The sequence below is a fragment of the Macrobrachium rosenbergii genome, chromosome 40 (assembly GCF_040412425.1).
Source record: "Macrobrachium rosenbergii isolate ZJJX-2024 chromosome 40, ASM4041242v1, whole genome shotgun sequence".
In the NCBI taxonomy this organism is placed as follows: Eukaryota; Metazoa; Arthropoda; class Malacostraca; order Decapoda; family Palaemonidae; genus Macrobrachium; species Macrobrachium rosenbergii.
Window position 1 is genome coordinate 26,572,561 of NC_089780.1, and position 24,441 is coordinate 26,597,001.

The 24,441-nt window shown below is 37.4% G+C and overlaps 2 protein-coding genes across 22 annotated transcripts in view; one reads left to right on the plus strand and one right to left on the minus strand.

The window, feature by feature from the left end:
* RpI135 (RNA polymerase I subunit Rpl135) overlaps positions 1–3,100 on the minus strand; it is a 164,906-nt gene extending 161,806 nt beyond the window's left edge. The window contains exon 1 of the mRNA XM_067083406.1: positions 2,909–3,100. The gene's annotated coding sequence lies outside the window, so the exon portion shown is untranslated. The remainder of the gene's footprint in view (positions 1–2,908) is intronic.
* An 11,720-nt stretch (positions 3,101–14,820) lies between these two features.
* The window catches only part of LRR (Leucine-rich repeat), a 264,962-nt gene continuing 255,341 nt past the window's right edge, over positions 14,821–24,441 (plus strand). For 19 of the 21 annotated variants that reach the window (XM_067083408.1, XM_067083410.1, XM_067083411.1 and 16 more), the window contains exon 1: positions 14,962–15,078. In XM_067083408.1, the coding sequence (XP_066939509.1) occupies positions 15,030–15,078 (49 nt within the window). In that variant the 5' untranslated portion in view covers positions 14,962–15,029. Of the gene's footprint in view, positions 15,079–24,441 lie in introns of all 21 variants that reach the window. The other 2 variants (XM_067083429.1, XM_067083416.1) reach the window with 2 other exon arrangements.

Here is a 24,441-nt window from a genome sequence, read left to right on the forward strand (position 1 = left end):
CATAGTGGGCGGGACCTTGTCACCTACACACAAATGAAGGAAGCACTGCTGTGCAAATTTTGAATTTTTAAGCTGCCGTAGGTTAGGAACCAATAGCTATGTAATTACGTGGTAAGTTACTTATATGAAATTTACTGTTATTAAGATACTTAAATGAGAATGTTACCAACCCCACACTTTTACAAGTTCTTTGTTTATGGTTTGACATTCCATGCCAGTTGGGCTCCCAATTAGGCTATATTTTTTGGTCCCAGTGCACTGTGGGTAAGGATGGCTAGCATATTCTGAATGTACTTTATTTTTACATCTGGAAATTTGAAACCATACTTAGTACTAAGTTTCACCAATTAAGTGGGATTTGGAATTCAGGCACTGCTTGAGAAAACCAGCTTCAGTTCTTAACCCCCGACTGGGCAAACTTTAAGGTTGGCCAATTTTAGAAAAAAACACATCAATGGAAAGAGGAAAATATGCAAATTCACATGATGTGAGAAAAAAAATTCTAAAATTTTTCCATACCTTCCACGGGAAGCTGAAAGTGACTACAGTATTTACAACCCTGTGTGGGGCCTCTTTTGCAAGACACTCTTAAAAATATGCTAATTTTACCAAGTTATGCATCTTCTAATAATTTATTTTATTTTGTAAAAATTATAATTCCAGCTCACACAATATCATAACAGATAAGAACTAAAATCAGTGACAAATTCTGAGTATATTTGTTGTAAAATATTTACGAGATTTACTGAGATGGGGGGATGCAGTACCTTTTTGTGAGGTAGCCTACACATGTTTTTTCTAATATTTCTTTACACTTTTCTTTGCAAAATTACAATTATAGCTGACATACTATTATAAAAGATAAGAACAGTAATCCCTGGGTATATTTATGAGCAAATAAATAAAAACATGTCATGGGACAGAGGGGGCAATATATTTCCCCCCATCAACTCTAAAGTCATACTGATCCCCCTGTCCTGTGCTGAGCTACGACAGTTCCCTTAAGTCCTTTATCAACCATTGAAGTGATATGAACATCTTTCCCGTCAAATTCATCCAAATTGTATGGCGTGTAATATTAATACTCATATAAGTTAGACCATCCATCACTCAAAACCTCTTATAGATACTCATATGATGATACCCATCCATTAAGGGTTAAGCACGATTCCTTTCATGCAAATATGTAACTCCTTTCCCCTGGATTACTTCAGAAATATGCAAAATTTCATGTAAATTCATTTAGCATGTGTCTTGAATGTTTTTTACGCTCATTTTGGTAACAAATTTGTAATTTTACATATGCTAGACTCTCTTATATCCTACACTTATGGGGGACCAGTCAAGACACTTGGGTTTCTGGGTTAAGGTAATTGCAAAATGAGTGAAATCCAGGGATGTACCCTCACTCAATTGCTTTTTTTCTGCCCATACGAAAACACCATATGAGAACAACTATGTGAAAATTACACATGGTGATCATGTGATACCCTAAATCAACCTTATCGCCTATGATCATTTTTCATTAGCCAACTTCTTCAAGGTCTGATTCTGATTAGGGTAAATTTCATTGAGTATTTTCCAAGTTCCTCAATGCACCTGGTGGCAGGGTTATGAAAGGCAGAAGTACTAGGCAAGTAAGGACCAAGTATCCTAGGTCAGTTCAGGCTTGATTATGAACCCATTACACTATTTAAGGTAATAACGCAAAGTAGTTGTGCACCTCCCCGTCTGCTACACACGATGTCTTGGTAAAAATGCAGATTACTGTACTACCATGGCCTGGCTCTTGTAAATTGCCAACTGGGATATTTACTAACTTTAGTTAGTGCTTTTCCATACATCCCCAAGGGGCTGGTACTAAACAAGGTGCCCTTTTTGCACATAAATCAGTAGGTTTAGCTAACTGCCGCATTGGATGGCAGTGGTAGTAGGCTAAATTGTTATTTTATTGTCTTTTTTAAAGGGGGTATTCAGGTGGGACAAAGCCCCTGGCAAATGTCCTTGATCTGCTTTTAAGCCGGCAGCAGCCTGTAGAAAAAGCATGCACAATTCTTCTATATTTTTAACTTATTTAATTTAAAGTGCTCTAGGTTAGCCTAGACTGAGGGTCCCAGGAGGCAAAGCCCCTCAGCCAGGAAAGAACCCTGATTTAGGTTAGTCTGAAATAGTCTAGGGTATTATTTTACTTTAATCCGTTAGGGCACTTACGACTTGGAAATATTATCTTCCTATGTTTTAATGTGTGCTCTGAGCATTTCGGACATTTGTTTTACCAGCAAATGACCACTTTTAGAAATAGTAGCCCCACACTTAACTTGTACAATGCAGGGCGGCCACAGTGGGAAAGCAGGGGATTTCAGGTGGGGGAAATCACAAAACAAGTAAAATATCAGGACCTTATTCCCACTGAGAATTCTCAGTCAGATTAAGATAAGTTTATGGACTGTTTTCGAACTAGGCTAATATCATGCACTAACCTCGGCCTACGCCTCCAAACTGAAACAGACTAGGCCTAAGCTAATGTTTTAGGTGAAACTTTACCATCCCTAATTGGCTTCCCTTAGTTTTCTGCTGCCACTCACTCAGAAACCCGTTTTCAACTGTAATCCTCGATAAGTTTCGGATAGGATATAGGCCAGGCCTATAATAAGTATCGAAACGACTGTCAGAAACGTTCACATCGATTAAACTATCCTAGGCCTAAACTGCGGGGAAACCACATTTTTAAATGCACTACGATTCTGGTTGAAATTAATGATTAGCCCAAATTACCTAAAGGACAAAAAATCGTACACATATGGCCTAGTTTAGGCTACTCAACTCTGCCAGCCTACTCCTGACATAACCTAGCCAGGCCTGGAATGCTTAGGCTAGCCGAGCCTAATTTACGGGAACATAGGCCTACCTTATTAGGAGTCTTTGGTATTTTCCCAAAATCCTTGCTCGTGAGATGTTTTAACGATAATTCCACTGAATTTGTCTTTTCCACCATGATTAAACATGTATTGACACAATGCACTACATTCACGTGGTCTCAGTAGCCCGTAGCTCTGGGGATTATGGGCTACGGATTCATGAGCAACGTAAACAAAAACTCTTCTTCTTCAATTTTCTATCAGGTAATTTCCAGAGTTGTACCATCGAAGTTATTTCACCTAGACAACTGAGATTAAGAGACACCATGCTTTATTTTAATTTTCTTATCGTAATTTCTCTTTACAAAACAATACATAAACTCCCCTGCCATTTAGCTGAATCTTTGCCCAATGTACAAGTAAAAAAACTGCAGAAATTTTTGAACAGAGCTGCTAGACTAATAAAGGGTGTTGCTTTGCGGGATAGAATTACCGCAATCTTAATTAATTTGCACTGACTTCCGGTGAAGGGCAGAATAATATTCATGTTATGTGGTCTGACCCATAAAGTTGTTAAGACCGGCGCTCCTCACTATTTGAGGGACCTAATTCAGATTATACGACCAATAAATCTACCTGATACGAGACTAGTTACAGATGGTTTCAAGGTGGTAAAACAGCGTTTTCCCTCAGTCTGTGGCTCCAGAACCTTTAAATACACGGCTCCTAGATTATATAACAAGCTTCCTCTTGAGCTAAGGAAAACTGAAGATTTGAAGTCTTTCAAAAAGAAACTTGAAACTTTTTTGTTTAATCAATGCTATGATATGGAATATCAAGCAGTGAGTGTGGAATACGCAGTGTGAGCAAATACACCAGATGAATAAACTATTAACTTGATATTGGAGGTCCTACGAGCACTTTGGAAGTGGTATGAGACCTGGATAAGCCGTCAACAAGTAACAAGTAAGTAACAAATATACAGTTTATCGTCATGTCAGTGTCACAAATGACGTTACAGAGTCCTGTAGAATGTTATAACACCATAAACTCAGATGAAAACAAGATTAATTGGAGAGGTAACTGAAGATCAAGTCCGTGAGCCCTATGGAAAATGATCAAGTATATAAGCACTGAAGACATTAATATTAAAAGTAGTTATGAATAGCAGATTTGAGGGCCTGGGAGAAAAAAATGAGAGAAAAAAAGAAAAAATAATTATGGAAAATCTAGTTGGTAGATGATAGTGTTAATTAAGGGTTGCGAAGGAAAACTGCATTTAAAGTTTGAAAATATCTGCAACAGGGGAACGTTAAAAGATAATATGAGTAAGAATAAATTTATGATATCGAGTGGACACCAGAAACCAGGAAGATGGCGCAATGAGTATTAATAGGCTTTGGATGATGAAACCAAGAGTAAGCTTAATGGACGAAGGTAGAAATATAAACGGTCGAAACTGTTGTGAAGTAAGAAAGATGGAAGGTGTGAGAGATGTAGAGAAGTGGGAATAAAAAGGCTAGCAAAGATAGAAGCTAGATCTGCAGATTTGAGATGGTTGGCCATATGGAAGAATGGTAAGACAATGGGTGTCTATTAAAGTGTATAATCAAGGCTGTACCGGGAGCCAAGGCTAGAGGAAAACCAAGACACGACTGGAAAGACAGAATTTGAGAAGTATAGGGATGGAAAGGTCTTCGTATTTGTTACGTATCAGCCTCGAAGGCAGTAACAAATATACGGACGTCAACAACTGATAAACAACCAACTATCGTTGACGAGTGACTAAACTATCGTTGACAAGTGACAACAAATAAACCCTTAAAGACAGATAATACCAATTCAGGAAAACAAACAACATATATAAATATATGTATAAATACGAACTCATGGGTTCGTAACAGTATTCATGAGAGACTGCATGCAAGTTACATATGCATAACAGACTGTGCCAAGGAGCTCTGACATGTACGAACCACCTTCTTTTTAGGTGTCTGACCTGGTTAATGTTGTGGAGGTTTCCTGCTTGTCAGTTCACCCTTGATTCAGCAGTTAGAAGATGAATCCGACTGTGACTATTACCAAATTTTTTTGGAACGAACCTTCAATAAGAGAATACTTTTCCCTGAAACCCCAAGTTAAAGTTAAGTATACCTTAGTTTTACCAGACCACACGAGTGATGAAGAGCATTTATAGTTAATGTATCAAAATAGCAGTAATTATTGAATTGTTTTTTCTCTAAAGCCATCCTCTGTTAAGGGACAAGGCTTAATGTTAGATTGCTAAACCCATTCCCCATTTTTTTTTTACCCCAGCGTAAGCTGGTACTCATTTGTAGTTGATGGATTGGTGAGCCGTAGGCAAGGACCAACTTGTTCATTTTAAATTTGACCCACTTCCTCAAAGAAAAAGAATATACTTATTATAGTTAAGTTATTATGTAAAACTTACATAATACTAATCCTGTTTTAGCTAGGGTGGCAGTCGCTAAATAGTTCTTTTTTAGATATGAGCTGGACTTGCGGTAGTTTATTAACAACTTTTGAGCAGATTTTTCAAAGGCTGTAAAGCCCATCTGCAAGTTCCATCTAGGGTTCTCCATCCTATAGGCCTACCGCTCAGTACCATGCTTCATCTTCCTTTTATAATTACCTTGGTTTTCCACACTTAATCACTTGAGACGTTAAGAACTGTATCTTAATATGATTTTTGCCTTGACAGGTATGGACAACCAGTGCAATTTTTTATATGGCAGTAAACCCTTGATGAATCTTGCACCCTGTCCATAATATTTTGCAATTTCATCAATTGGTAATTCGGTTGGTAAAAAATAGCCCGAATTACAATAAACTAACCCGCCGGTGATATCATTATGAATGAACATTTCAATGGTATGTTCTGCCGAATATTTCCTTATAAATGTAACATTCCTCAGGTGAAATTCCGCCACTTTATTGACTGATTACTGTCTGTTATCACTCCCAAAGTTTAATTATAGAACCGTGGAAGCTAAATCTCTAAACACCCACTCAGCCTCCTAAAAGCACCTTTTTTTCTACACTCAAACATTCAGTTTTATCTCCATTTAATTTCAACGATTTTATTTCCTTCCAGGTCTCAATACCCCTTGTAATCTATCTCTGTTTTTCTGCAATTTCTGTCTTGCCTAATGTCACGTAAGAGTGCGTACTGTAGGCGGTAAATTTAAGTTTACTCCAAGTTTTTGAAGTAGGTGTTATAAATCAGTTGTGTGAATACAAAACTGGGCAGGACCCAGAACGCTTCCTTGTAGAGCGCTTATTTTCATCGGCTCTGTATTTGTACACGATGTGTTCCATTTTCACGGTAGTTTTTCAGATAAATCGATGCATCATTATATGTAGATTTCTAAATAAAATGGTCACCCTGTTAGTTGAAATTCTTGTAAAGACTCAAGGGTTTTGTAAGTGGTGCTTGCATTGTGTTCAATATACGTACGAGGCAACTTCATATCTTTATTTCCGTTTCGTTTAGGCCATGTCTAGTTGTGAAGCTTTTGCATACTTATCCCCTAAGCTTTTGACCAGTGCTTATCAGTATTTCACATGATCAGCTTCTAGGTCAACCTTTTTATTTTCATTGTTCCGTACGACATGAAAACTTAGAGCATATTCTAATCTCCAGTGCTGAGCATTGCTTCTTTTTATTAATTTTAAGGAAGACGTAGCCATCATTGTTGGAGATAACGTTCTAAATCACAAATTATGAATGAGTCTTTGTTCCCCGGTTAACTATTCTTTTGGGGGTCAAGAGAATAGTAAACGGCAACAACGATTGTGCTATACACTCATTGCGTCATATACATAATTGTGTTATTTGATGCAATGGTTATAATTGTTAGACAACGCGTGCATGCATTCAGTAGATGTATTCGAAATAATTCACGTAACTCTTTGAGAATGAACGAATGCCATTTAACCACTTTTCTAGCGCGCCTGCAGTGCACCAGAATAAGCAATTTACTAACACAATGCTTTCAAGTAATTGGTCACGCAAATAATTCCATTTTGATTTCACTGTTATCTAGCCGCTTGTGTAATATATACTCTGTTCTCACGTTTGATCACGTGAAGCTTTGCATTCAGTGACATTAGAAGCTTGGAATAATCATTAACATTGCAACACTGAGTTATATTCGATTACTGTCATTCATTATTTGTGTTGTGAGTCACACAACCAAACGGGAGATGAGTTTTCTCTTAAAAGTATCGTTTTTAATTACTGCAACTGTGACGCGTTTTTGTGAAAGACGTATTCAGTGATACAATTGTTTTCATTTGTTACGTTCATTCTTGATTATTTCCGTAGATATTATATTTATTAAATAGCAAATTCATTTTCAAGGGACCTCTAGTCCTACCCTAAGGATCTCTGAATAATTAAGTTTCATTCCGAGTGCCTCCATGTTAAATGGCACGGATTCATGCTATAATTGTATAATATGTATTATAATTAGCTTAACGAAGTAAAATTTGCAAATTTGATGAATTTGCAAAGACGAATTCTGTGAGTCATAATACTGAGTAATCTGATCCATGAGTTTGAGACAAAAAAAATATATTGATCATGTTTGAAGGTAATATACATTCAAATTACTTGTTAAAGACACTGAAGATTATCGAAATTATCTGATAGCGAAATATCAGAAGATTATAATCAAAGTATACGAATTTAGTTATCTTTCCTGGATAGTGACCCTCAAAGGTTTTAACCCGGTATGTGTCCACCTTTGCGGCGTGTTTAGTACAAGCCCGTTGGGGATTAGTCCTAGATAACGACACCCGAAAATCCTTGGGGTCACTATCTAGGAAAGATCCGAATTGAGTAATATTAAAGTTAAAAGCAAAGAGATTTACTCCATGGTTCAAGGTAAGCTTTTTCACTGGTAAGAATAGCATTGAGCTGGTCTGAACAGAGACGGCGCTCTTACGTAACTGACACGAATTGATCGGAACCTTACAACAGATACTGTAAGCCTGCATTCACGGTAGATGGATGTTACGTAACCGCGAAACTAGCAGGCAGTCAGAAATGCTTGGCCACAGGTACATAAATCGAATGGAGAAAGGTAACCAAACAAAAACCTATAATGTTTCGTACTTATGTTTGATATTTTCACTGAATTTCATTTCAAGAAGCAGATATGGCGCTCGGAGGGACTCGGTCATATCTGTGCGTGTTTGCGTTCCGTCATGGGTCTTCCCCAGAGCTTCCCCTTGGACTATAGCCTCTGATTAAGGGCAAATGCTACCACTGTGTTCCTGTTTCACTGAGAATGTCATTGAAAAGCTTTAGACTTTTTTTATTAATATCAGATAAAACCATAATTACGAATTTTGTTTTAAGACAAAAATGTCGTCAACCTATACGGTAGATTTGTCAGTGATATTTAAGATTCAGCCATTTTGTTATGTAGAATACTACTATAAAATAGAAAGTGGAAGGGTTAAATTGCAATTGAGGGATCTTCCAGATTGTTCTCCCAACATCCTAATTTAAGGCAAATGGAATATATGTAGTAATATGCATACAGAATATTCACATGTACGTACTCATATACATACGCGTGCACGCATACATTGTATACATTATATATATATATATATATATATATATATATATATATATATATATATATATATATATATATATATATATATATATATATATATATATAAAAGACAGCATAATAACCGTGAAGAGGACAAGTGACAGAGCAATAGTTGTGAAACTGCCTAGATGAAAAAATAGTCAATATCGTGAGTGCTTATGCCCCTCAAGCAGGATGTGATGAAGTTGAGAAAGCAGCATTTTGGGAGGAAATGGGCCGACAGTGGAGAGAAATACCGGCAGAAGAGAGATTAATTATTGGTGGTGACATGAATGAGCATGTAGGAAGGACCAGAGAGGGAATTGAGAGGGTGCATGGTGGCTGGGGAGTTGGAGAGAGAAATGAGGGAGAGAGAGTTGTGGGCTGTGCAGTGTCATTTGATTTGGCTATTGTCAACACCTGGTCAGAAAAGAGAGAGTCAAATTGACTTCCTCATGTGCAGAAGATCACATCTGACAGAAGTGAAAAATTGTAAAATTTTAAATAGAGAGTGTGTGTGGCAGACAGCACAGGGTGGTGGTAATGGACTTGGAAATAATGAACACATCAACAATCAAGTGGTGGAAGGTGATACAAGACGAGGAAGCGAGGCAGGAATTTAAGGAGAGAGTATTGGGGAAGTTAGATTGCTAGAGGGAGTGCAAGACTGGTGGAATCACATCAGTATGGTGATAAAGAGAGTGGGGTGAGAGGTGTTGGGAGAGACATGTGGAAAGAAACCTCCTGACGATAAGGAAACCTGGTGGTGAAAGCCAAAAAAGCTGCAAAAAAGATCTGGAAAAGTATGGACAGCGAAAGGACAAGGAGAGGTACCAAAGACATAAGAAACAAGTAAAGAAGGCAGTTGCGCAAGAAAATGCATGAGCATTAGATAACATGTACGAAGAGCTGGAAACACCTGAGGGGGAGAGAAAAATTAACAGAATTACAAAGTCGAGGGACAAGAACACCAAAGACTACTCCCATATACAAAAGCTTAAGGATGGGAATGGAGTGGTTTCATGCAACGAGGATAAGACAAAGAAGAGTTGGAAAGAATATTATGACCACCTGTTAAATGAAGAAAATTCTTTGAGGATGGATTCCAGAACCTTGGTATGACACATACTATTAGCAGGAAGGAAATAAAGAAGGCACTAAAGAAGAAGAAAAATGGTAAAGCAATAGGACCAGATGGAATTCCTGCAGAGGTGTGGAAGAGCCTGGGAGAAGAAGGAATAGGTATGCTATGGGACCTAGCAAAGAAAATATAGTCAGAAAAGGATACCAAAAGAATGGAGAGAAAGCTTTATTGTGCCTAACTATAAAGAGAAGGGTGACATCCAGGACTGTGCAAACTACAGAAGAATAAAGCTAATGTCTCATACCATTAAAATCTGGGAAAGAAGAAACATCTGTAGGTGAAGAACAGTTTGGTTTCATGCCAAGAAGAGGAACGACAGATGCAGTGTTTACCCTCCGACAGATGATGGAAAAACACCGGGAAAAGCAGAAAGGACTGCACATAGTATTCATAGATCTGGGAAAGGCATATGATAGAGTCCCACGCCAAGAGGTTTGGAGGTGTGTGCGAGTAAAGGGAACACTGAAGAAGTATATATATATATATATATATATATATATATATATATATATATATATATATATATATATATATATATATATATATATATATATATAAAATGTATGTGTGTGGAAATAATAAATAAGATATAATGCTAACCAAATAAATAATCAGGTATTTGTTAAGATTAACTGCTCTCCAGGAATTTTCTTGTAAATATTAGGCACAACCTAAACATATAAACCAGTAACAGTTTAGAGAAAAAACATCTATTTTAACCGACTAGCACACGCAAAACAATAAAGAAAAATATAGAACAAAACTCACTGAATCACTGAACTGATCTTAACGCCAAATAAAGCACCGCAAATCCAAGGGAAGTGACAATTCACCCGATCTAGCCAGTCCGACTCTTCTCAATTACCTCCTCCAGAGTGAGTGAGTTCACATCTTCGAAACCAGGGGGTTTTAAACATCTCGTGAGTATTGTCCAGTAATTTTATCATTTGAAAATTATACCAAAATTCATGACTAAATAACATAAGGGAAGAACATGCTCACGAACGGAATTTTATTACGTAAATGGAGAAACAAATACTCTACATAAATGCCAATAAAGTAGGAATGGAAATGCTGAAAAACAAAAATATGAAAAATGAAAAATCTCAAATGCCTAACTCAGGTTACACATGATAAAAAAGGCTAGTCTTGGTATTGTAACAATACTCATATTCAAAAAGACATTATCAGAAAAGAAGAGGGAAAGAGATTTTGTTACACTTTAAAATATTACAGTAACGTTATAACATGACAATTATCTATCGTACATATCTGTATACGAATACCAGTGAATTTCTGTACTTAATACAAATGGCGTGTTCCCATCAAGGAGGTCTACAAGTCCGCAGAATGTTTGTGCACACCCCAGAGGTATGGGCGTGTACATGTCTGTGGCATGTCGGCGACGTCTTTCTTGACATGTAGGTGACTCATCAGCATTGACAAAATAGAAAGAAAAACTGATGATCTAAGATTAACCCCGTTTAGTTATAAGCATGCCAGAACAGCAAACCTTTTCTTCAATGTTCACTAATACTAGTCCTAGTACTGGCATTAGTTCACTAGTACTAGACTGCCGGCAAGGATCAACTCAGGAAGAGTCTATGTAATGTGTAATGGGACCTACATGTATCGTCCAAATCACCGTTTCTTCTATGTAATAACCTTTTAATCGAGTAAGTGCTCTGTAAAATCGCTGAAAGTTAATATGTTTCTCCCTATAATCTCTTGTATCACATAGGGATTTCATTATGTGGAAGCTCGCTTTGCGGATGAATGGCCTTTTAACAAGAATTATTATTTGGGGTTTGATTCTTGAAGTATCATTCCTGATACAAAATGAATGTTTCGTTAATGCATATTTGAACGTTATTTGGAATACAACATATTCTCAAGAACTAGCTTTAAAAATGCACATGTTACTTCATTATATTTCCGTCTCGTTTAACCTTTGGTGTTCCTCACTTCAAACTCGTTGTCATGCTTTTATAACAGAAAAAACTTAAGCCCTGACTCAAGAAAAGCGAGCGAATCATCACAAAGTGCATAAAGGTTCATATTCTGTCAGAGTATATTGATGTCGGAAACTCATTTCGTCAACCATCATCCGGTATTTGATGTGTCTTCTCTCCCCCCCGCCCCACCCGCCCCCGGCCACCGTCGCCTCTAAAAAAAGGAAATGTCTCTAACTCGATGGTCCCCACTCCTCTTCCAAGACCACTCATAAGCAACCACTCAAACAGACACAACTCTAACAGCTTGTTGTAGAAATAACGTGTCAACCAATCTGAACTATGGCAGCACTTTTTTTTTTCAGAAGTAAACTTTCTCAAAGACGAGACCCCTTTCTAATCCAGTTTTTTTTTTTTTTTTTAAGAAAACCATCCAGATCTCTCTTTCTGAAATCAGCCCATACTTTTCAGCCCGTCTTGACTTTTACAAGATTACAGAGAAACTTTTGCAGGCACGGTACACTTCTAGAGTTGGGTGCAGAGCATTATAACCCATAAAATGATTTATGTACTGTACAAAAATTTCCTCCATAAAGAGTTATAGTAACTGCTGGTCTACACTGACAATATTGCGCGTGCTGTAAAGAGAAATGCACTGACAATACTAATGAATTAATCTGCTGATTAATTTGTGCAAACTTGTGTCGCAATGGCTAACTCCATCGTCCTTAAGATAATTTACTGTAAAGGAATACCAAAACATAACCTTTGAACAATGTCGCAAGTCCAACCCCAGTCGCAGCTGAGACCTTCGTTCTTGCCGACTAATATTTCATCAACAACTAGATCGCGCTTCTCCTTCCAAATCGACAGGCGCAAATAAACTGGACTCTAGAGAGGGTCATCTTTAAGTCCGGGTTCGTCTTGTTAACCTAGTTTATTCCCTTAAATCCGTCGCAGGGAACACTTCCTCAGCGATACTGTCTGCCACCCTAAATTTTATGACGTAACATTAGATTCTACTAATACGTTGTGAATGAAGGTGGTTAAAACTACTTACTATAATACTGCGGTCTGCGATAATTTCAAAGAAATAAAGAAATGCAGAAAAGTCAATGCGCGTATATCTGTATTAGGTGAAATCTTTAATATTACCTTAATTTGTAGTCACAAATTAAATTCTGATCCAATAATTAATAGGATTTTTGAGGCTATTCTAAGGTGTCATCATCAGTGAACATGGCCAATTTTTTTTTTTTTTTATTGTTACATTTCAGAATCTGATAACATTTTCAGTTAATGAATTCCCAAAATATCAAAATGCTTTAGTTTCGAGGTTCCTCCGTGTTCATAAATGAACATATCATTTAATTGTCGGTTATAATACGTAGACCTTACACTAAAAGGAATTTAATGCTGGCATACATACTGGGGTTCAAGAGGGTTTTCGTTAAGTAACTCTGACTGGAAGGGTGGTTACCGTTCTCTGTGGACTGACTCGGGGGAACTGAAGCGATGTTGTTTAGAGGCTCTTGGTTTTCCGATGTCCACAAAATAAATAAAAAAAAAAATTAATTAATTAATAAATCTCCCATTTAATTATCACTTGAATCGTTTGCCCTGACGGCGGGGTAGCTCTAAAACACACACACACACACAACAGCCACTGCTACAATCAAACTCCTCAACATCTGCTGCATCATCATATATATAAACAGAAGGCTCATCAAACCCCCTACACATTCCGTGCCATTAACCTTTGTCCTGCATGCAGTCTTGCACTTACTGAATATTAAGGCTTCCCCTTCCAACCGTCTATCCCACCTTTCTTGGGTCTTCCTCTCTTATTATTTCTTATCACCTACGAAGTATACATTTAATTTACCATCATATAGTCGTCAGTTCTTTCCACATGACCAAACCATCTCAGGACACTCTGATGATCCAAACAGTTCACCTTGCCAGCTTCATTCTTTTGTTCCAGTTGCGTTTGCCATCTATACGTCACTTCCATAAAGGAGAGTTGGCTCAATAGTCTTATCTTATATACCCACCAGGACTTCCATAGGCTACTCAGATATGTTGACAGTCTTTAGCACATCCCTTGCTGCCTTTCTTGTACCAACTGTTCTGCCACTCACCTCTTCCTAAATCCCCATCATATCTGTCATAATTACGCCCAAATACTATACTTGTCAACTGCTTCCATTCTGCCAACCTCCATATTAGATTACATTGCTCCATCTTTCTAGTTTCTATTTATATCTGTAATCTTATTGGTCACTTTTACTCCCCTCATTCTCATCTAGCAAACGCTTTTAACCTTTCGATTAAGTTTTTACTAATTTCTGCAATTTCCCGAAGGCTTGGTGTAGATACCTCCGCAATAAATTAAATGTGTACAGGAAATGTTAACGTTTCTGTTTTCAGTTCCCTTACATATACATACATATAGATATAAATGTGTATGTATATATGTGTGTGTGTATTATAAAATTGCATTTATTTTTTACTCTTGACGAGCCACATCACTAAACATCTGAATCAGAAACGTAGCCCATTAGCCTAGTATTTCTTTGATGTGTCGTTCGCATCTCTATGATAAAAACCATTATTCCCGCCTAGATTATTACGAGCTGTATGCCTACTTGGCGCAACAAACCATGCTGGCACAAGGCCTGCTTTCTCTAAAACAGCAGTAGTATTCAGAGTTCCACACCGATCCTCTTTTTCCACCTCCACATTATTGTTTTCACTTGCAGACTACTTGCATGACCAAGAGACTGTGATGGCTTACCGAAGCTGACTTAACCGGAAGCAGCGACAACAATAATCTATATTCATATGCGCTGAAGCAGCGTATAAAACACCGTGACAGATTTACATGAGTTTTGTATGCAAGTAATTTGTTTGCTTATTCATATTCATTTTGCTTATTTTTATCTGTAATTTTCTTCCTCTTTTTGACGGAAGGAATAATAATAATAATAATAATAATAATAATAATAATAATAATAATAATAATAATAATAATAATAATCTAGATATATAGTAGACGCCTGGTTTGCAAAATAGGTAGAGCGTCTAAATGACAAGTTATTTCATAATACTGTCAATGATTACCAGCAAGATTAGCCTATGAAAAATAATTGGATACGATCATTCGAATCACAATAATTGTTACCTCGCGTTACCATGTATGGAGCTTCTCGTATCAGGAGCTACGCGTACCAACATTTCCTCGCAGCGCTTCCGAAAGAACACACTGATAACCAACCGATTTTGGTAATGAAACAAAGAGAGCGAGTTGACTGTTGAATGAATCATAGACTGACAAGATAAGATAATGTGATGACTGATAATGGGACGGTCGTAAGCCTGGGTTTACAAAGTAGCACAGTATTAATTCTCGAGTGTTCCTCTCTCCTTCGGAAAAAAGCGTGACATGGTTCAAGGCTCGGACATGAATCCGCTGGAACTGAAGAAAGTCCAAGGTGAGTTTTGTCTCCTTATTTAAGGATAAAGCTGATCTGTTGAATAGGGTCATAGAACTGAAAGATATGTAGAACAAGTCTGAGAAGCACTGAAAACGATCTGTGTGGTAAAAGGATAAAGAAGAATTCTTTGCTAAAAGCATATGATCGAAAGTTGATTGTTTGTATCAGAATTCAACACTGGCATAGTATTTAAACGGTAAACGGTGGTTCAAGCATTGTCTCAAGCGCTGTATGAGAAGCGTAGAAGATGAAAACAATGTTTTGGCGGAATCGTTCCAACGATGGTACAAGCATAAATAAGAACATTTCCTTGCCATTGGAATCCCAATAAGACGTTCATTATCAAAGATGGTTCCCACTGGTTAAAAAAAAAATGTTTTGCGGTTGAGACTGGGTGAACTTTTATCACTAGGATTTTGTCTCATTCATTACGTTCTAGGTCATGCTGAAACTGGCCGTCCTTATGGGATTACCTAAAATTTAATATGGTGGTCATCTTTCACGATAGAAACCACCTCGTTAAAAATATATAATTTTTAAACATTTCTGTCGGATTATAATAATTTTAATAGCATTCAATATGCTTCATATCATGCAAAAACCAATTTTACACTGAATAAGATTATAGGATATTTCGTGAATGCCATTACAACATTAAATTATACGATATCCTGTTTTCAGTTGCAAAGGTAAATAACCGATAGATATGGTACCATATTTAAAGCAGTCTTCCTCATCCTTTGAATGGAATTTACCTGGACTGGTTCCACTACCGAACTCCCTTGTGGCGGTTGTAGGATCTAATGTCACCTATCTAATTATCACCCGAAAAGGTGTATAAGTATTCATAGATGTGATAAAAATGATAAAGAATTAATAGAAGCTAGATTATCTCCTAGTACTAGAAATAAAAAGCTTATTACATTGCTAGTGAACTAATAATGACACTGTGATCAATGTCAGACACAGTTCAAATTGTTCATTGTATGAGATCAGTGACAGCCTTTTTACAGTTCGCACAAAAAGTGGATTTGAGCAAAGAATTCAGAGAAAACACCTGAATCCTGTTGTATCTTAACTTCATCGAGTTCGTTGCTGTACTTTTGTTCCATAACAAAGCAAAGAAGTCACCGTGGTAAACATGTCAGCTGTGAGAAGAGAAATCAGTCTTATTCACTAGGGAGAGTCATGGCGTTAATGTGAGACAAGTTCAGTGCCATTTTATCTCTGAGGGAGTCTCAGGTTGACCAGTTTGCCTGACGGCAGAAATCACATGACTCAGTATCAACAATCAAACCAATCAGAAGGGACATCCATTTCATTGTGCAACGCTTCGTCAGCCAGAAACAGTCCTACACTGAGTTTCGGCTGACAAACGTGACATGACAGAAATTCGTATGGACTGCTCTTGCACCCATCCCAAGTTGTCAGGAATTAACCAAATGTTGTCGCGACAAGGAATGAAAATTACAAGTTACAGATTCACCTGCATTGATCTTTACAGTGGCCTTGCCAAGCTCAGATGGCCCAAGGGAGATCCGAGATTGACATCATTAAGGCACTGCAATGCTTCTCTTGTAAATCGTCACTGGATGATCTGAAGATTCAAGTTTTTACAAAGAATTGACGTCGGAACATATTTCGTATCACCTAAAACCAAACGTCCGTCAGAACCATTTATTCCTCTTAGTTTTGTTACAATACCCGAGCCTGATTTGGGTAGCTTGGTCAGTGTTAGTTACCATTTCCTTAATGAATGAATGCGACACCCGACTTCTCATTAGGCTACTTCATCTTGCGTCTCACAAACCGGGACAGAAAGCTAAGGTCTCATTCACCGGCATAAAAATAATATTTTACTCACATTGTAAGGATAACTGGCATTTTCTTCGTTCTTGATTTCACTTGAATAAAATATTCATCCTATTCGTTTTAGGAAGTCTCTCTTCCCCCGTGGGTCGTCTCCAAAATAATCAACTGATATACAGGATGTTTAAATGTACCTTTAAATATTCTGCTCCTGGATCTTTAACATTTGAACAAGGGAAACGTTTTTGCTGTTTTAAGCCACGAAGGTATTTAATGGGAAAATCAGCTCAGTCCCTTCCATGCCCTCTTAATATCTTGCTCATATTTTTCAGCTGGGATTTATTTGTATATATACTTACTGAATTACTTATTAGCATTTATTTGACGTTTTCTTTTTGTATCAAGCAATACTTCCCATATCATCGCTAATCTCTTTTTCATCTCCAAAAGCTTACTTAGAAAGTTAATGACCTTCCAGTCTTGCCTCATATGAATGGGTAAGTGAGAGTCATTTTCTAAATGAGAGGAGTTCTATCTTAGTTACATTACCACCACTTGGTAGGATAATGCAGCTCAGTGAAAATAATATCATCTATTTTTGTTTGTCAGCAGTATCTCATTTGATATTTCATGTGTAAAAGAGGCGACCTTACAGTCACTCATAATTATACACAATCATCATTGAATAATTTCCCGTTAAAATTCACCACTTTATCAAGAAATAAGGCACTTGACATTCTTCTTTTTACTCACTTGACCCTTCGGACACACGTAGTATGCGAGATTAACGAAGAAGAAGAAGAAGAGAGTAGCTTTTCTAGTTACCTATTTTTCACTTCTCAAGCGAGACCTGATTTTGATGCAAAATCCTCCCTTTCAGCTTCCTGAAGTAAAGGCAATTCTAATCGTATTCCAAGATGATTGATGATTATGTGGATGGGTTTATTTGACTGAAAGAGACTGTAAAGTGTAAATTAAATTTTAAAGTAAATTCCTAAAACTTATGGGAGTCTTATCGGAAAAAGATATGACGTGTCAGCCTGTTGATCGACTGACTAGTTTACATAGATTAGCGCAGCAATGAGATAGATGGTTACGTGTGAAGAGAGAAAACAGATGAGATGTATAGAAACATGCAGATGATATTAGCAAGCAAATTAGGATAAATAGGGAAATAATTCAGCGTACAAAAAAGCAGCACGTAAGAAGCAGTCAAAAACAGAATCACGCGTCGCCATTCATGACAGGAAAACTGTTCTCCATTTTTATAAAGAAGGAATAAAAGTTGATAGCGCGGCAAAACCGAGCCCTCTTCCCGTAAACATATTCCCGACGTATCGGAGCCTTACATTCCAAGTTAAAGATAGATTAGCTGTGACGCCAAATCACTTGTAACCAATAAATAAATAATGATGGAAGAGAAAATAAGGGAATGAACATTCATCGAGTTTTCTGCACAGCGTGTAATGCTGTATGAAACTCTTAGCCACGGCCCATAAAACTCTCAGCCGCGGCCCATGAAACTTTCAACCATGGTCCGGTGGTGGCCTGTGTTGTTGGCACCTATAGCGATCCCAGACGTACGATCAAGGCTAACTTTAACCATAAATAAAATAAAATCTACTGAGACTAGAGGGCTGCAATTTGGTGTGTTTGATGATTGGAGGGTGGATGATTAACATTCCAATTTGCAGCCCTCTAGCCTCAGTAGTTTTTAAGGTCTGAGGGCGGACAGAAAAAAGTGCGGACGGACAGACAAATAGCCGCCACCAATAGTTTCCTTTTACAGAAAACTAAAAATATTAGTTGAAAAAACAATCAAGTTATGCTCAGGCCTCTGTCAAATTTACTCTGCGGCATCCAACCAGTTGTTTGCCAAAGAGATAAATACATAAATAAGAGAACAGAATAAGAGCATCAGAAAAATGGATATGTCACTAATGTTTTCTTATCAAGAAAACAAGCGTAAGATAATGATACTCTGAGTATTATCCGACTGTATTCGTCAAAAGATAAGTCTTATCTTTGTTTTTGTTTTACAGATTTGTCCCATCCTCTGTTTTTTGTCATCTTCGCTTGTTATCACAGAATTTACTTCGCTTTATTTTGCTTTGCCTCTGTTTTCAAACCCACACGAAAGGTGGGATTATTGATTTGAATTTCTGATATTGTTCATATTTTAGCTTTTTAGATATTATATATAACATATTTGCATAGAGATCCTTGAAGAGAGTTCGTTAGGATTTTTTAAAAATATGATTGATCTCTTTGGTTCCCCCTTCTCTCTCTCTCTCTCTCTCTCTCTCTCTCTCTCTCTCTCTCTCTCTCTCCTTTTTTGTAGGTACTATTTCGGCTGCTGCTCCAGTGACCCTGACGAGAGTTTCCCTTTTTCTCTCAGGCATCTTGGTAACATCCGTCAGGCCACAGCTTCTCTTACATATTTAAAGTTCGTTTTTTTTTTTTTTTTTTTGCTTCCTCTCCCAAGGATTAGAATTCTTTTCCTGTCCCCGTTTTCCCATGTCCTTTCCAGCATCTGTTCTTTTGGTAACCAACTCTGCATCTCCCTCCGTTCTTAAGTCCCGTTCTTTCCTTCGTCTATCATGTTCTTGCTGCCAAAGAGGTTAGGTTGCCCTCCCCATCGGCCCTCGCATTAAAGGCCACCAAAGAACTGACGGTTCTCATCTCTGCCTCGATGTGATTTTTCTTACCTTTCCCAGAAGGCTGTCTTGTGGTGGCAACCGATGCCTAGATGTCAAAAGACAACCTTGGCAGATGATGTTAATGGCGATCCACATATTTAACTTCTTCTTTCGGGTGTTAAACTGTAGTTCTGATAATTAATCAGAGATTTTCTAATTAAGTCTATGCCATATGGAATTAGAACTTGACGCTATGAAATCCTCAAATCTCTCCATTTTTATTATTTTTTTGCCGCGAAGGATACAAGAAAAGTAGGGATGTCCAAAGCAAACCCGAAACTTGGTCTCTGAAAGTAATGCAATTCTGGAGCGCTCTTCTCGAAAATAAAAAAAAGATTAAAAAGAATCTTTTTAAAAGAAGAGTTATTTGATTCAGGAACTACAGTATAGAATGGTTTGGAGAATTCCACAACAGGAGCGTCAAGACTAAATATTTACCTCCACTGATATTCCAACAGTGAGTATATATAAACCCACAAACACGTAAGGAATTAGTTCATCAGTCTGAGTAAGATTTCCACTGTCCTTTTGTATCCTAATTAAAAAAAACAGCCTAGGATGAATTTAGTTAACTGTGCTGAAAGACGTGCAAGTAGACAGTTTTCTGTGTTTTATTTTTACGGATAAATATATTAAAAATAACAGACATCCAAGAGACTATACGAAAAAATATAAGGTTCAAGACTTGATCACACAAAAAGCGAGAGTAGGTCAGGCAGTGTGTTACTCTCTCTCTCTCTCTCTCTCTCTCTCTCTCTCTCTCTCTCTCTCTCTCTCTCTCTCTCTCTCTCATACACACACACACATATACACATAAGGATTCTGGGTTAAAAATTAATTCCAACTTTGCCAGATCACAGTCCGGCTTCAGAATAAGTCTCAGGCAACCCCCTGAACTTTCAGGAAAATCCGCTGTTTAGTTTTTGTTAAAACAATTGTCGGCGCAGTGACTGCCAGGCACGACCTTCTTGTCCTCTTTTTAGTTTTCTGAAAAGAAAACTATTGTGCCGCCTTTGTCTGTCCGTCCGCACTTTTTTCTGTCCGCCCTCAAATCTTAAAAACTACTGGCTAGAGGGATGCAAATCGGTATGTTGATCATCCACCCTCCAGTCACCAAACATAACACATTGCAGCCCTCTAGCCTCAGTAGTTTTTATGTTATGCACTGTTAAAGTTAGCCATAATCGTGCTCCTGGTAACGATATAGGATAGGCCACCATCGAGTCGTGGTTAAAGTATCATGGCCCGCGGGTCATACAGCATTATACCGAGACCACCGAAAGATAGATCTGTTTTCAATGGCCTTGATTATACGCTGTAGCGGCTATACAGAAAACTCGATTGCGCCGAAGAAATTTCTGCGCAATTTTTACTTGTTATGTATTTAATCTTGATGTTAAAAATGCCCTTAAAATCTACCTTGATAAGGACGGCAGTCCTCATAACACTTAAGGTTTTATATACATTTTTAACATATCAAGATTTGACACAATAAAGGGATACTCTTTATCCACATCTTTAAATAAGACGATTGTGTTTATATACCATATTCTTGAGTGTTACTCTCTTAGGCAGTCTTCAGGCAGATCGACAGTCTTCAGTACTGCTAAGAACTTATTTTACTGGCTTTTGGGACTTATTATAACGCATAGCCACTTTTATCAGACATCGAATATTTATTTAGAGTTCCAGTAACGAAGATGAATACAAACTGAACACTATTGATTTTGCCAAAAACTCAGTCTTACTATCATTATATAGTCAAGTTCCCGAAAATGGCATTTCTTGTATTATGACGTAACAGTTCCATATTTATGGATCAATTTACGGAGAATTTTCTCTATTTAACCAACTATGCGTGCGGTGAAGTATATCTTTAGCAATACGCAACTGCATGGTGAGTGTAGGGCCACACTTTAAATAAAAACGAAAGCAGTGCAGTGCGTGTCACTCAGTGTAACACCCAGGTTTTGTCATTACAATAAAACATAGAATGAAACAGATTGCATTGGTCCCCTTGTAAAATGCTACGTTTTTATGTTGAAAATTAATTGAAATGCGTTATTTGGGCTCAAGCACCTGTCATAATGAAATTTTCATAGCTATTGCCTTTCATAGTATCAGTTAATTAAAAGCCATAATTTCTTGGACAAGTTATTATCAAAGTACGACCATAACAATATACATTCCAATCAAGGTCTGTTCTCTAGACTTTGATTCCATTAACAGTAATTTAAGATGAAGGCCACCATAATTATAGTAGAAAAGATAATAAAGAAACGGTGTGGATTTTTTTGCACTGCAATAGTAAACAGTCCTTTGAATGACCGCTTCAGTGCTCGCGTGCACATGAAGGCACCAGTGAAGGAATCTTATTCGCTTGAGATTGAACTTTATCTCACCTGCAACCATGATTTTTCTTCGGTTCTGTCACTGTCTTCATAATTCTCAAAAGCATAACCTTTCAATACCTTCCTTCTTTCCTTCCTTGAGTCTTGCAATCAACGCTTGTCCACTTGCTGAAATCCTTCATGTTGAAGTTTTCAACAACGTATCTCTTCCAGGAATGAACCTGATTAAGTGTGTACCAAAATTTAAGTTAAATTCCGTTTGCTGGGAGTATTTCTATGTTCACAGCAGCACTATGGATGTATATCCTTTGTGGGCATAGATAGATTGCCGTATCTAGACTTTCCCATTATATTCTAGAATCCGATATATTTTTGTGTTGAAAATCAACTTCGTGAAGACCTCGTAATCCAACGGTTTGTCCGGGTTATCCTTGAAAACTAAGAATTCTCACCTATGTACAACCAATATTTATAATATTCATATTGAAATTCTTTTCCAAATCATAGGGTTTTTTCTTCTTCTTTTGGAACACCATTACAAGCGACTGCTTTCCTTTGTTTAGTAACCAAACCACGTACCATGTCATTACGTATTGCCTAACAGTGCATTATTCATTTTTTTCCTTGCTGTGTTTGTTGTTATTTTTGTTATTCTTTCGGGTCATTACCCTTTAGAAAATATTCCCATCTATAAAGGCAAAATTGTAGAGGTTTGATATACGTCGTAGAAGACTCCAAGACTAAGTTGAAGTTACGAGAAAATGCTTGAGGTTACCCTCGTAAGAATACAGTGTAAGTCAAGAAATCAGGAAACTGCTCTCTGCCACTTGATAATTGCCCCCCCTCCCCAACACACACACACACACACACACACACACACATATATATATATATATATATATATATATATATATATATATATATATATATATATATATATATATATATATATTTTTACATTGAATTCTTGGCCTTCTTGATTGTACGACACTTACGGTCTACCTCTTAGTTCTAAGGACTTGAAAGAAGGTTTGCGCTTCTTAAACTATTTCAGTATCTTTCTAGTCGTGTGGCTAGTATTTTTTCAGTCTAGCTTTTCGCCCTGCTTTCCAGGAGTTCTGGATTATATACCTTTTCACCAACCTATCCTCCTTCAACCTCTCAGTAGGATCAAATCACATCAGAACACTTTGTTCCATCTTTTCACTTATTCTGACATTTATCAATTACTTCCATACAGTTCTTACTCAGTCTTATATCTTAATAGCTCACACCTTTTTCCTTTACTCGCATTCAGATTCCACTCGTAAGTAATTTTAATTGCAAGAGAGAGAGAGAGAGAGAGAGAGAGAGAGAGAGAGAGAGAGAGAGAGAGAGAGAGAGAGAGAGAGAGAGAGAATTGAATAGCAGACATTTATATATCACTGACTTCCTTTCTTCGTCCACTCCTACGTTGTTGAAAAATCCTCATTAAAGTACCTTGAATCTAGTATATACCTTCCGTTACGCGGTTTGCTTACAGGAAACAATTTGGCACGCGTGATGTCCCTTTAGCTTGAACTACTTACATCCAAAACTATAGATTTGAGACCAGTCTAGTTTAAACGGATGGTACCACTGTCTATGACTTTCTTAAAGATAAACTATAACTGTGATGGTGATACTTTCAATGAGCCTAGGCCTATCTTCTCAAGGTCAAGGTTCTAGAACTTAATCTGTTTTAAGTCTTAATAGTAACGAATGTTGGTCAAGAAAACGAGCCCAGTCTGCAGAGGATGTTTCTCAAACTGCAGGCAGTTGTTCCTACAAAGCTATTCTAGTGCTGTTTCCATTCTATGATTTGCGTTGCATAAGTAACACTACACTTAATGTTTCTGAGATTTTGACAGTACTTTACGTTACCTTCTACTCCAAGCTTGCTTTCCACAGCACTAATGACGTATCATCTAAAACCACCAGAAATCAACGCACTGTTTCAGGGCCTCTTATCTTAGCGCTACCTCTTCCTGATCTTTTGTACCATCATTGCTGGAATTTTGCTCTCCAGTCTGGATATCGTTGAAGGCGACGCAAAACTAGCCAGGACAAAAATGATAAGATATTTTGCTGAAGAACTAATTCATAAGTACCACTGTAGTGTGTCATTTGTGAAATATACTGTAGATGCAGAAGCTCATGTTAATTTCATTAAGCAGAATAAAGGGGGAGTTTCGGTTGAACTGATGGACTGCAGTATTCTACAGCGTTATGATGGAACAAACAGTATGGTTGGATGGGCAGGTACTCACCTCAACATCAGGGAAAAAATTCCAGTGCTATTTATAGTCATTTCTATGAAGACAGACTCAGCCAGCACCAGCAACCGTGAAGAGCACTGAGCGTGTTTTTAAAATTTCTAGTTATTATAATTAGAACATCATCTGTAATAGTAACATAATGCATAAACTTTTTGTTCATCGTAAAGACAGTTCAAACTAGAGCTGAAAGAACTGCAATAAGAA